This window comes from Artemia franciscana, chromosome 13 (assembly GCF_032884065.1).
Source record: "Artemia franciscana chromosome 13, ASM3288406v1, whole genome shotgun sequence".
Lineage (NCBI taxonomy): Eukaryota > Metazoa > Arthropoda > Branchiopoda > Anostraca > Artemiidae > Artemia > Artemia franciscana.
Genome location: NC_088875.1, coordinates 30,803,489 through 30,818,273, shown reverse-complemented (window position 1 = coordinate 30,818,273; position 14,785 = coordinate 30,803,489). Strand labels below are relative to the sequence as shown.

The 14,785-nt window shown below is 35.7% G+C and overlaps 1 protein-coding gene and 1 long non-coding RNA gene across 3 annotated transcripts in view; one reads left to right on the top strand and one right to left on the bottom strand.

Annotated features, from left to right (window-relative positions):
• Nucleotides 1–14,406, bottom strand: part of LOC136034795 (uncharacterized) — a 30,620-nt gene extending 16,214 nt beyond the window's left edge. Inside the window, exons 1-2 of the long non-coding RNA XR_010619247.1 lie at nucleotides 14,332–14,406; nucleotides 461–622 (exon numbers count right to left, since the gene is read on the bottom strand). This is a non-coding gene — a long non-coding RNA (uncharacterized LOC136034795). The remainder of the gene's footprint in view (nucleotides 1–460; nucleotides 623–14,331) is intronic.
• LOC136034794 (uncharacterized) overlaps nucleotides 1–14,785 on the top strand; it is a 55,711-nt gene that overhangs the window by 34,079 nt on the left and 6,847 nt on the right. The window contains exons 1-2 of one of the 2 annotated variants that reach the window (XM_065716209.1): nucleotides 3,046–3,516; nucleotides 5,673–5,871. In XM_065716209.1, coding sequence (XP_065572281.1) covers nucleotides 3,082–3,516; nucleotides 5,673–5,871 — 634 coding nt within the window. In that variant the 5' untranslated portion in view covers nucleotides 3,046–3,081. Of the gene's footprint in view, nucleotides 1–3,045; nucleotides 3,517–5,672; nucleotides 5,872–14,785 lie in introns of those variants that run through there. The other variant, XM_065716210.1, reaches the window with a different exon arrangement.

Sequence of the window (14,785 nt, the reverse complement as noted above, 5' to 3'; positions counted from 1 at the left end):
TCTTGGGATTTCTGGCAAAAGTAGGACATTTATGAGGAATCTAGATACTTGTGTGAAGCCTCTTTTTTATGATTTTACAGCATGCAATTATCCGGTCAAGTCACTGCCCTTGGTCTCGACATGAAACTCTGCAGGGGACAAGGTTATGATGGAGCTCCAAACATGAGTGGGAATTTGTCAGGCGCCCAGGCTTTTATTTCGAGCAAATATACGCTTGACAAGTACGTTCACTGTATCGCTCACTCCTTAAACTTGGTGCTGACGGACTCGAGCAAAATAGCTGAGATCATGCACTCTATGATGGTAATTCGTGAAACAGTTAATTTCCTTCACTTTACTGCAAAGCGAAGTGCTATCCTAAAAACTTATATTGCACTTAATCTTAAAGGCTTATACAAAACTATGTGGGTCGAATTATATATGATGCTATTCAGATCTCAAAACAGTTGAATGTGCCTACCTTTAAGGCCCTAGAGGAGATAGAGACGGACGGGGATTCGGTAGCGTCGTCGACAGCCCGAAGTTGGCTCAACAGCATCCTGAGCTTGGACTACATAGTGACCCTCATTGTGATGGATTTTTTTTCTTGGGTATACATTGGATCTATCTAAGCTGCTGCAGTCTGAAAACATAGATATGGTTATGTGCATTCAGCGCGTCAAAAGTGTAACAGAAATGTTCAAAGAAATCCAAAATAGTGCTGAGGAAGGTTTCACCAGCTGTTTCTGGAAGCAACTAGGCTACGCAGAGAACTAGAAATTACTCTTGTCATGCCACGAAATAGGAACCTTGTCAAAATCCCAAGTGATATCCCGACAGAAATACATATAGAATTTTACTATCGCGTCTCCATTCTCCTCCCATTTTTAGACCAGCTACTACAATCACTTGAATCTCGATTCACAAAGCACAAGGTCACGCTGAAAGGCCTCAGCATAATACTGCCATCTTTTTATGTGAGACAGCCTAGCAGTGATCTTAAAGAGCTGATCAAATTATATGCCTCTGATCTAATGAGTCCAGACCACGCTGTGATGGCTGAGCTTGAACTACGGTGAACTAAGTGGCTGAAAGTAGTATCCAGTCTTCTCCCAAAGACAGCAGTGCAGAGCTTGGCTGAGTGCGAAGGTGGAATATTTCCAAATGTTCACAAGTTACTGAGTATCTTTTGTGTCATTCCCACGTCTACAGCATGTGTTGAGAGGTCAATTTCTTCGATGAAAAGGATTAAAACGTATCTTCGCAGTCGGATGAGTGAAGATAGACTGATTGGCTTGGCACTCTTGAATGTCCACAGAGATGTTCTTGCATTAGTCCATGGAATTTTGGAGAAATTTGCTATTAGTTCTGCTCGAAGGTTACGATTTAAAGTATAGATAAAGTGAATCTGTATTTTCCTATATACGTGCTTTTTGCGTTTATTTTGTTACTAAATAAAAAAAGTAATACTTTATATCTGCTGCCCCCCCCCCCGAAAATAAATCCTTCGTACGTGCCTGCTAGTGCTATTAATTCTGCTACTACTGCTACTACTGTTGCAGCTAAAATTAAACGTATTAAGACGAAATAATGAGACTATCAAACAGTTCGTTGTAACGAAAAGAAAATAAGGATTGATGCGGCTCAATAGTAACCAAAACTCAAAGAAAAGCAGCGTTAAAAAAATAAATGCATCAAAAGAATTGAATGATGATGCTTATTGAAAACATATAAAATTCATCTGTTTTGCTGGCACCCATGAAAAGTTATGAGCCGGGAAAATTTGCCTAATTTTTGAAAAGGGATAAAAAAAAAAAACCTAATATCAAGTGATCTTAATGAAAATCCCACCATCAGATTCAGTATACCTGTAAACCTAACTCTAGAGGTTTCTAGTCCCTATGTACAAAAAAGGGAAGTATGGAAAAATGTGGAATGTACAAAAAAAGTTTCAACTGGCCCATAACAAGCAAAGCTTCTTGGGCCGAATAATTTTTTTTACGTTTGTAATAGTGTTTTAGTATTAATAAAATGATTGATTGATTGATTGTGTTTTTTGTCAGGAGAAACATCACGGATGCGTGTTTTTTTTTTCAGAGGTGATCTTATCAAACTAGTAATCAAAAAAGCATGAGATAGAGCTCATTTGATAGGGGATCAAAAGTTCCAGTGCCCTTTTTAAGTAGCCAAAGATATTGGAGGAAGGCTAGCCCCCCTCCCACACTCATTTCCCCCCAAAGTGACCCGATAAAAATTTTTAGATAGACATTTTTTAACACAGTCAATAAACGTAATAACGGTTTCCTAAGGATGACTTAACCTCCACGATCCTCCATTGGAAGGGCTGCAATTTATGAAGTTTGCCCGTTGTTTAAATATAGCATTAGATATTGAGAAGCATACAGACATTTTCAGGTGGGATTTTTCCGTTAGAGAGGGTTACGTGGGAGGATTTTTCCATGGAGTAATTTATTCATTGGGAAGGGTATCTCCCTTGGAGGGGGCCCCAGATTTCCCACCATTATTTAAAAAACGATCAGAAACTAAATAAGAAAAAAACAACAACTTTTTCAACTGAAAGTAAGGAGCAACATTAAAAGTTAAAACGAACACAATTTATTACTTGTATGAGGAGGTCATCCACTCGCTAGTGCCTCGCCTTTTACTCTATTTTTATAATACTTTTAAAATATTCTAATTTGACATATGGGCTGACAAACCACTATACCTTCTAAAAGCCAGAATATAATTTGCACTCTATTGAAAAAAGAACAAAACAACAAGGATTAACAGTTCAATAAACATACACTGATATCTATTCCTTAAAGTTTTAATAATTTTTGATGGATTAAAATTAAAAAAGTGAAACACTTAAAGATGTGTAATACAAATAAAAAACGATGATTTGTGAAAGATAATGCGTCTTGTAATCCCTTGACATCCTCTTTAGAAATCATAATTTTATCTTCTATATTTGGAAAAGCTCTGATTCAACTTTAAATAAGTAATAAGCCATGCTTAAAGGTGATTGATAAGACACTGTTTGTTTCTAATGTCCGAGAAACCAGTAGCCTGTGATTAGTTGATACATTAAGCGTGAAAATGATGCAGAAATATGTATGGTTGATCTTTCTACCCTTTAGTTTTTGTCAAAATCTGGTAATATTCGATGATTTTGAAAATTTAGAGGTTTCAAATAGTACTTGGGTTGATAATGGTGACTGGGAGATCACAGACAATGCTGAGTTTGTACCTGTGTGGAAAACAATGACATTAAAGTTCAAGGAAACAAACGATGAAGTTGAAAGCCGAAGTTTGTGCACAAAGCAAGCTATTAATAATTTCAACTGTGTTTTCCTTCGAATCGAAGTCAAAATACCGTCTAATCTATTTACCAATTCAGATAGACTAAAAATTGAAGTCATGGATTCAGTCGATGGTAGCAGAGTTGTTCTTCACTCATTTGGTGGTACACCACTTTTAAGCTGGTTTAATTTTACCATGGTGTCTGAAAATATTCCATTAAGACAATATCATGTAAGAGAAACCGATGTATATCTTTTTATATTACCTCTTTTTCTTAGAAATTACTTGAATAATTGTTCAATAAGCTTTCGGCTCCGGAGCTGCCATCTTCAGTGTTGTAGATCCAGAGAAAAAAAGAAGATAAATATACTACTCGTTTCCCATTCAATACTCTATCCCCATGAAATAACCCCGGTCGTTGTAAATTCGTCTGAGTCCTCCCCAGTACAGGGTTATTTGTAGCCATTGAGTATGTGCAGCTGGTCAGTAGATATTCTATTATTCAAAATAAATTCAATTTTTAAAAAAATCTTTGTAAAGTAAAATATGTGAAGCAATCTACTCATACTATCAATTCCATTCAACTTGATTACTCTGGAGTAAATTTTAATTTTTTTTTCCTTTTAAGTCTATTTATTTATAATCAAAGCTTACTTCGTGAAATTTTCTGCGTAAGAGTATATCTCATAGAATACTTGTGACTTTTAATATAATCCCAAAATTTTAAAAACACATTTGCTCTTGCCACGATTTCCTTTGCTATCAGCTCCTGAGCTCTTTTCAAATAAAAATGCATTGGCTCAAAAATCTAAACTTTCGGTTGAAGAAACCCAAAGAATTTTTGATAAATCAAAAGATAAACCAACAAAGGTCAGAAGGCTAATAACCATATATTTTCGGCTATTATTTTTTTGACACAACATTTTTTTTCAATAATTTTGTACTGAGAGATAAAAATTGGAATCTGTCTAGTTCCAGTGTTTTTCACTGTTGGTTTTCCCCTATAAATCAATTCCTTTAAATTTATAGAAAAACTGATAGATTATGCGGAACTTTAAGCTCATACAATATATTTAGTTTTCAGTAAAACACAAATGACAGGATTGTTAACGCATTTGAGGGGGGTAAAAACGGCGTACATTTGTGATAATTGTTGTTCATTTTAAATTCAACGTTATTATAGCTTTGCTCGTTTTTATTTTCAATTTATCATTTACAGTAGTTTCTGATAACTTAGGTTCTGCATCTTCTAGACGCTAATTTGTACTTGTTTAAAATTTAAATTTACACTAGAATGCTTATGAGAAAACATTTTTGTCCTTAATTTCTGACAAAGCAGTATACTAAGAGCTTTAAATTGGACGAAAATTCAAATAAACCCTAAATATCTTCATGCTGGCGCAAAAAAAAATGAATTAAGCCTTCAGTCTCATGCCCTATGTCTTAAAGATTTATCAACAATCAAGAGAGATAGAACTCTAAAAAAGAAAACTTCAAACGAGACGACGCCCAGTAGAATTAAAAGACTAAAACAACGCGGATATTTCGCCTGTATAAAACAAGGCGTCTTCAGCACAAGATAGAAAATTAAAAGAAAACTAATCTAAAAACAAATAAAAACCACCACCAAATATAATAAATACAATTGTCGCTACTTATCCACGTAGGGAAAAGCAGCTATGCGAGTTACTTCAACGAGAATCAAAGAGCAACTGAGGAAAATTTATGAAAATTGAAACTTAGTTAATTATTCTGTTGCGAAATAATCCTTTTGTAAGCTAACATTGAAGCAACTCTTTTTGGTCTAGTGGGTAATCTTGTCCCCTGGTGATTGTGTAAAATTTTAATTCCCCCATCGACTATTGGTTCATTTTTTAAAAGAATATCATAAATTGGGTCAATATTTAAATTCCCTGTGTCTCTATTTATTGAAATATTAGCAAATATATGTTTTTTAATTTCTATAGCCTCCCTCGCCCACTGAGAAAAACCTCTATCATTAGAAATAGCTGTAGCCTCATCAAATTGTATAAAATGTTCAGGATTAACATCTTAACTCTGGGAAGGATTTAACCCGGGGGGATTTAGTTAGTGGGGTATATAAAATTCCTTCTTCCTGTGAAAAGTTTTATATATAATAATATTTCAATAAATAGAGACAATAATATTTCATTCAATAATATTCAATAATATTTCAATAAAATAAAACTTCTTTGGCAAAAGCAAAATTTACTTCTACAAAAAGAAACTGGTGCTTCATTCATCAGTCATTTCAAGAAGATATACAAATTTAATTTCAGGTACAATAAATCAGCTAGGCTTTTCAATAATTTTTATTACTGCAATATATATGTTACAGTTTGTTAAAATTGTATTCTGTTTTTCAGTTCTGTGTGACAGGGAATTATTCTACATTCAGACAAGAAATCCTTATTTCCAGACTATATGCTTCATTTACAAATAAAGACATTGGATCAACAGGAGTATTTAATATATCATCTATGTCTACAGAAACCTCTTCAATATTTCCAGATACAACTCGTTCATCAAGAACACCAGAAGGTACAAGAACTATAACTATGTCCGGTAAGTTTACGCAAATATATTTTATCTTAAAATTCATTATAAGCTAGTGGGCTACAGGCAGAGCCATTCCTGAAGGTTCCTAGGGGAAAATTGGGCGATAATTACCAAAATAATTTGTTCTGCTACATTTATAAAACGGTTTCAATCTTGCATGTTTTCAAGAATCTTGAAACTCACCCTGTCAGAAACAAGCATTAATTAATGATGTTAGAATATTGAATATTTATCGAAAAATGCATTTCAGTATTTTTAGGCTCATCAAGTTACTACCAGAAAAATATTTTTTCATGGCCAACATGTTATTGCTTAGCTCATCCACGGTAATCTCTTCAGATGCAACGACACATTAGTAGGGGGCATGGATAAAAAAGGTGGATCATCCGGAAATGGAGAAATTGCATTGGCTATTTTTGAACCTACTGAAATAAAATGATTCACTAACTAATCACAAATAGTAATAAAAGTACCGGGAATGGGGGTTCACCAGGGCCCTGGCACTTGGCACACTTGTGTATTTTTGATTCTCCAATCATCTATGAGCGTAATCTAAAAAATTATAGTGAAAATTCGATTCCTGCTTCCTGTTAATACATCAAAGAATCATCCATTATGCGGGATTTGTGTCCTTTTTGGATTTTTTTTTGTGGTTCTCCCTGATGCTTCTCTTCTAGCCGCAAATTTTATTTGAGATTCGATGGATTCGTGGTGATACTGGGTGTCATATATCATATGGCCCCATATTTTGTTTGCGCTTCGTTTTTTAGCATCCCTGCCTCTGATTTTCCATTTATTTTACTTTAGGTGTTTGGATACATTCAAAATTATCTGAAATTTCGCATGAAGTCATACATACCAAAAAACATTTCTCTGAAATATCTAAACTATAGGCTACAGTGGTATATAAGCAACTTCAAGAGTGGCAAATCAGCCGTTTCAACTGAATTAAGAAATTCTGTCGAGAATTCAATTCTTCCACCCTGCTTATCCTTTAAAGTCACTAAAATAACATTTTTATTTTTCAGCTGTAATTTTCTGAAGTATCTAAATTACGCAATAGCATAACTCTGGTGTTATTCTGCAGTTTTAAGTTGCATGTAGGTTTCTAATTCAATTTTATTTGTTCCTGTTTCTCGTTTTATATCTTTTTCTTTAGCTGCTCATTATCATGTTACTTTAGACGTTTAGAGTCATTTATTAAATAGTATAATTTTTCACGTTCCAGAGCTTCTAAATACTAATACACCTTTCCAGTTTATCAAGCAAAGACTCATTCCTGTAAAATCATAAGAAAATCATCCACTTTATAGGATCTGTTTTCTTCTAGGACTCGCTGTGAAACTCGTCATTGATTCTCTTATAATCACAAACTTCATTTACGATTCAATGTATTCGTCGTGATGCTGGTTGTTACATGTCCTCTGGCCACCTTTCTTGTTTACGCTTCATTTTGTGCATCACAACCTCCAACTTTTATCCATGCCTTTTACTTTAGCTGTTCGTTATTTGTATTACTTCATAGATACAAAAGAACTTCTTCATCAACTAGGAATGTCCGAATGCCTATGGCATCCAAAATATCTAAAATAAGCGTTGGGATAATCATCGTTTTGTTATTTATTTTCCAGTCATAGTGTGGCAAATCAGTAATTTCTTTGAATTAGGAAACTCTGTCATGAATTCAATTCCTCCTTCCCGCTTATCCTTTACAGACACTGAAATAAAACGTTCCGTTATCAATTATAGTTTTCTGAAATAACTATATTACGCAATAGCATAATAATAATCGTCTTATTCTTTAGTATTCAGTCACATTTTCGTTTGCAATTCAACGTGAAATGCTACTGCTTCCTGGAAATTTTTGCTGGCGCAAAATATTGTAACGGAGTGCATCGTGGCCACCACTAATGTTTCGTAAACTAAGGATATGGTAATACCCTGTTACGGTATAACCTGTTCCAGGGTATAGTAACGTGATCGAACGTTCAAATGGGCCAAACTTTAGGCCAAGGGTGCCACCACCATGCTCCCCGCTAATATCACTAGCTATCTCTTCGGAGGGTAAACGAACCCCTTCTCCCCTGTCAATATACTTATAACAGTACTGATCATGAACTCTTTTCGTATCCTGGCTTGGTTTGTCGAAAAATAATCCACGCGATTTTAGAAAATAGCTCACATGCATTCTTCCAAAGGTCACTTGAAAAATCACCCTTATATCAACTCTGAAACCAGAGCCTATAGCCAGAGCCTTTCCTAAGCCAGAGCCTATATAGACACCAGTTGCACGGAGTCGTATCTCGCCCATTGAAGGATTTCACCACACATCTTTTAGACTAGGCGTTAACCTCCAGCGCTCCTACAGCTAATCAGCGCGGAAAGATCTTGGCTCTATTCCGGGAGCGGCTCTATTCTGCCAATCCGCACAGAAAGATCTTGGCTCTATTCCTATGTCGAGATGACCGTTATGTGCTGCTTTTGAAAAATGTTTGCGCAACTGGTGTCTATATAGGCTGTACCCTAAGCGGAGTTTCAATGCCGAGTAAAAACTAAATCACTAGTTCTATATAACTAACGTGACGTAGGAGTGGACCTTTGATTGGCCCTGGCAAGTCCACTAAAGTAACGTTCAAACCATTGGATTCTTTTAATTAATATTATCTTTCAATGGCCGAGATCAAGAAAACAAAAATAAAATTTAACTTGAAAGCTTACTTATTGCAAAATCACTAGCTTAGCAACGACACTTTAACTTATCTTTGAAAATTGTACTACAGACAATCTAAACAAATGTAACTACGGAAACGGCAACTGGTCATTTATCTGAAAAAAAAGAAGAAAACAAGTGGTGGAACCCCAACCCCTCCCCCCCTAATTGACCACTCACGTGCCGCGCTGGTCCATCCTTACAAACATAAACACTGAACTTCAACTTTAGAAAATCCATTTGCCTTAGCCACCCGCACGTCTCTACTGCAGAACCACCATAGTCTATATCGTATGGGCATCTGCTTGAGGTTTTGAAAATTTAAGCCCACAGGATTAGAAGAAAACAATCGAGCTTAGCATGACTAAATCCGAAATTTCTTACTCTCACGAATTTAAATTTTAGAGAAGTGTAGAATCTAATTCTGGCACATTCGATGATTCCAGTCACCATGAAATAGTGGCTTAACTAGCCTCTCAATCTCCATCAGTGGAAACAACACCGCATCTCAATTAAAACGTAAATTCCCCCATGGTATAATTTGAATTAATCCATGGCCGAAAATACAAATGCCTTTGAATACGTTAGGGGTTCAGGAAAAATAGCTAAAAGTTTGGGCGGATCATTAATCAGTTTATTCTGGGTCCCCTCCCCTGGGATAGTTAAATGAGTAACACTCTTCAATGCTGACTGGAGGTGAAATTTGAATACGTAACTCGAGGAGCAAGGTTTGCAGGAAATAATTGTGGATTCACATGAAGTGTTAAAACCATGAATAGGGTTACTGGATAAAGGTTTAAGTGAATTATCAAGTTACTGGGAGACAGCATTCTTCAAGGACAGATCAGAGAGGCAAAATCTCAGTAACAGGGTCATAACTGGCCCATCAGCTGTCCATGAGCAAACTTTCCATCACTCACAGCTACCCAAAGGATAGCTTTTCCTCCCCCCCAAAAAAAACAAATGTCGCTTAGAATTGGGACGACTCATCTCAGATTCCTTCCCAAGCTTTTCCAACCCAACCCGACATTCAATATCTCCCAACTTTTCCATAACCTGCTGTAGTCCATTCAAATTAATTTTAGGAGTATCTGTAGTTTTTCTTAATATGTCTTGAACCTTCTCCCCCTCCTAATCTTACTCGTCTCACTCTAGTTTTGTAATTTTCCTGGGTCTTAGACATCTTTGTCCCCCCCTGAGCTCGCTTTGTAATTCACCGATTTTTTTTCTCCACAATCGCAGACTGAATTAGTAAGTTACACTTCTTTTGTGTGTCTCTTATCTCTTGCTTTCTTTCCTCCAATATCTTTGTTCCGTAAAGCTCTTGTTCTCTCGCCAATTTGTAATTATCCCAAAAAAAAATTTCCGCTACTGCAGACTGAATCTGCCAACGCTGTCTCTTTTTTTTATTTCTCTTTTCATTTCTAAGTTTCTCTAATTTCTCAATCATGCAAATTAAATCATCATTAAATCTGAATAGGACTCTAGAATCCAGTATCTTATTAAACGCAAATATTGTATTTGCGTTAAATATTCCTTTTCTCACTTTTTGTTTTCTTTTCTTTTACCAAAGTAATAAATAAATCTTCCTCCTATGGGAATTGAACTCCAACACTTGGTTTGCACCAAGTGTATTCAACACATTGCACCAAAATTTCTCAAACTTTACTAGGAAAAGCGCGTTCAATAAATTTCTTCTCATTTTTCTTTGGCACAGTGAGTGTTTTACCTTGGTATGTACTTATTGGTGTCTTATTTTCCGTAGAAGTGTTTTGAAGTTTTTTGTTATCTAAAAGTTTTCTCGAAAAATTAATTTTGCACGTTTTATTTCCAATATTATGTGGCCTAGCCACTTCTGCATATCCCACCGCTAAAAAAAGTCGCTTTAAGGATAGGAGATTTTTGATATCACCAAAGCCTCCTTCTCCCTAAACATCAACTACAAGAGAAGGCACAAAGCTTACTTTTATCGTTTTCCTCTGGACTCCACCGTCCTTCTTTGCAATTTCTATTCAAACCCAATTCTAGCCCCATCTTATTTTTATGGTCTATCTCCGTTCTATTAGTTAGCTCAGTTCACACCTAAGTTTGGTCACTGCAAGAATCAATTGCCACTTCATCTAATTCCCTATTTAATTTTCGGTACATTTAGTGTAACTCGGCAAACACGTAACTCGACATAAAACGACATGGCCCAGGCTGTCGTTTTATGCGGTTTTTGATCATCTTTACTGAGCAGTTTCTTGCAAAATGCCCTGTAGTACCACAGTTATAACAAGTTCTTCTCTTTGTTTCCCTATTTTTATTATATTCTTTATTTTGACATATCTTTCGGTCCTCAACTTCTTCTCTTATTTCGGTCCACATATTCCCAAGTTCCACCATTTCTTCCCTTGTTTTTGGGTTCTTTTTTTTTCAATATATTCTCAATTCTATATGGGCATTTTCCAAAAATTGTTCCTTTGCTTTCTTTTTCATCACTTCCGTCATCTTGTCTTTTATCTCCTCTGGGTCTTCTAACATTCCATAATTTTCTAGCTTTAGCCATTTTAAACACATATATTTCAATTTATACCCTTATTCTTTGTAAGTTTCGTTGTCTCGCTTTGTTTCACTTAAACCTTTTTTGTAAGTTCTCGGGTGAGAGTTGAAACTTTTTTAAAAAATAACTTGTTTTAATCTTTCAAAATCTCTTGAGTAGTACATTGGCAATGTCTTAAAAGCAGATTGTGTTTTGTACTTAAAGAAGGGCTGAATTGCTGTCACCCAGTTTTCACTCGCCCATCTGTTTGATTCCGTCATTTTATTGGAACTATTTAGGTGTAAATGTACATCATCAGTTTTCTTTCATTGGCTGAAGGTTTATTGCACGCATTAAATCTACTGTAGACGATCTATGAGGCTCTTGGGAATTTCTCCCTGCGATCATTTCCATTACCTGTTTTCTTTCCTCTCTATCTGCCTCCTCCTTTTTTCTTTGGCTATTATTTCTCCCTCTCTATTTCTTCTTTTCTCCCTCCTACTTTCTCTCTTTCTCTTTCGCTATTCTCTCTTTCTTTTCTATATTTTTTGCTTTCTCTCCTCTTCATCCTCTTTTCGCATGAAGTAATTCATCATTTGTGCAAATCTACTTTATTGCTTTTTTGTTTTCCCCTGTTGGATCTCTATTTCATACTGCTCCTACTATCCCTGCTGCCTGACCTGCTTTGATTCTCTCTGTCGTTATATCCTCTTAATTCGTCTTCTAAGTCTGTTCGTTCTCTTGTTCCTCGTTTTGTATCTGTATTTTCTTTTACCCGCAAGTCTCCTTCATTTTGCATAGCATATGAGGAGTGAGTTGGCTCTGTTCTCCTCTTATTTTCATATAATAATTTTTCTTCGTGTGTTACCGCTTCTATTTCATGTTCTCTCATGTTACCAGGTGTTTTGGTTTATCACGGTAGCTTTTCTTGACATCATATCAAATTCTATTAATTTTTGTTCCTAGTTGCGTCATATAATCGTAAAATTTTATTTTATTCTAACTAGGCATCACACATTGAGATTTTCGCAGTTTTAAATTGATTCCGTATTTTTCCAACAATCGGTTTTATGTACTTAAAATAGGCTGCTGTTTAGGCTAAATTAAATCGTCTTTTTGGAAAATGTGGATTCTTTTAGCAATTAAATAAAAAAAACTAATTTTTTAGCTGAAAGTAAGGAGCGACATTAAAACTTAAAACGAACAGAAATTACTCCGTATATGAAATGGGTTGTCCCCTCCGCAATCCCTCGCTCTTTACGCTAAAGCTTTTAATTGTTTTAAAAAGTAGAATTGTGGCAAAGAGTCAAACTTTAGCGTAAAGAGCGAGGGATTGCGGAGGGGACAACCCATTTCATATACTGAGTAATTTCTTTAGTTTTTTTATTTAATTTCTGAACGTTTTTGAATTAATGCATGTTTGGTTTTGGCTCTCCGCACATAAATTATTAAAATGAAATTTGTATATTAATTCTTTTTTTGGCTAAATGGCTTTCTCTTAGTTTTGATCAGACGATTTTGAGAAATAAGGGGTGGAGAAGGAGGCCTAGTTGCCCTCCAATTTTTCGGTTACTTAAAAAGGCAACTAGAACTTTTAATTTTTAATGAACGTTTTTGTTCGTAAAAAATATACGTAACTTAAGAATTAACTTACGTAACAAACTTTCATAACCTTATATTTTTATTATGTATACGAGGGGGTTTGTACCCTCGTTAATACCTTGCTCTTTACACTAAATCGTAAGTTTTGTCCCAATTCTTTAAGAATTACCCCTGAATCAGAAAGGCCGTAGAATAAACAGTTGAAATTACTAAAAATACTTTAGCATAAAGAGCAAGGTATTTATCTCCTCCTAAATACCTCGCTCTTTATGCTAAAGTATTTTTAGAACCCCTCATATGCGTAATAATCTATGTTCATTTTAAGTTTCAATGCTACTTCTTCCTTTCGTTTGAAAAAACGTTTTCATGTTTATTTTTCATTGTTTTCTTATAGTAATGCTAGAGAATCCTGCGCCCTTGTCATTGAATTTTTCTTCCCCCATGACAGATTTCTCCAAGGAAAGATCCTCCAACATAGCCCCCTCTCCTCAGCCCTACCCCCGAACAAAATAAAATCTCCCTGAAAACTTCTGTACACTTCCCAATAACCATTACTATATGTAAACAGTGGTCAAAGTTTGTAACTTGCAGCCCCTCCCCCAGGGATTGTGGGGGAGTAAGTCATCCCCAAAGACATAGTTATTATGATTTTCAACTATGCTGAACAAAATGGCTATCTCAAAATTTTGATCCGTTGACTTAGGGAAAAAATTGAGCGTGGGAGGGGGCCTATATGCACTCCAATTTTTTTGGTCACTTAAAAAGGGCACTAGAACTTTTCATTTCAGTTAGAATGAGGCCTCTTGCGACATTCTAGGACCACTTGGTCGATACGATGACCCCTGGGGAAAAAAAACAAAAAAACAAACAAATAAACACGCACTCGTGATTTGTCTTCTGGCAAAAAATACAAAATTCCACATTTTTCTAGATAGGAGCTTGAAACCTCTACAGTAGGGTTCTCTGATACGCTGAATCTGATGGTGTCATTTTCGTTAAGATCCTACGACTTTTAGGGGGTGTTTCTTCCTATTTTCCTAAATAAGGCAAATTTTCTCAGGCTCGTAACTTTTTATGGGTAAGACTAAACTTGATGAAACTTATATATTTAAAATCAACATTAAAATGCGATTCTTTTGATGTAGCTATTGGTATCAAAATTCAATTTTTTAGAGTTTTGGTTACTATTGAGCCGGGTCGCTCCTTACTACAGTTCGTTACCACGAACTGTTTGATCTCCTGATAACTTTTCTTGACTGATTGGCACCAGATACCGGTGCTGCGATGGTACTGCACCAGGTATTGAAGTGTAAAGTCATGTTGGCGCTAAATATTATAATGGAGTGCCTCGTGGCCACAACTACTGTATCGTAAATATAAAGTATGGTAGTACCCTATTACGGTATTCCCTGTTCCATGGTATGGTAACGTTACCGAACAGTCGAACACGCCAAACTTTGGGCCAAGGATGCCACAATCTTGGTCACCCCCATTATCTCTAGCTATCTCTTTGTAGGGTAAATGAACCCCCCCCCCCCTCGAGATATTAACGACAGTACTTTTCACGAACTCATTCCCTATCCTGCCTGGGTTCTTGGAAAAATAGTCTTCACGGTTGTAGAAAACAACTCACATGTATTTTTCCAAGGCTAGCTTCACAAAACACACATATATCAACTCTCAAAGACAGACTCCCTGAGTGGAGTTTTAATCCAGACTAAAAACAAAATTACTAGGTCTATACGACGAAGTTTGCGTAGGGGTGGAACTCCGATTGGCGCTGGCCAATCTGCTAAATTAAAGCTCAAACCACTGGACTCTTTTGAATAATATTATCTTTCAATGGCCCAGATCAAGAAGATAAAAATAAAATTTAACCTAAAAGTTTACTTATTGCAAAATCACTAGCTTAGCAATGAAATTTTGTATTTATCATTTAAAATTATAAAATTGGCAAATCTATGCAAATGTAATTACGGATACGCCAACAGGTAATTTATCTGAAAACAGAAATGAACAAGGGGTGGAACCCCAAAAGATATATATTAGTTAGGCTGGGAAGAAATAACTTTTGTTCTTTTCAATTT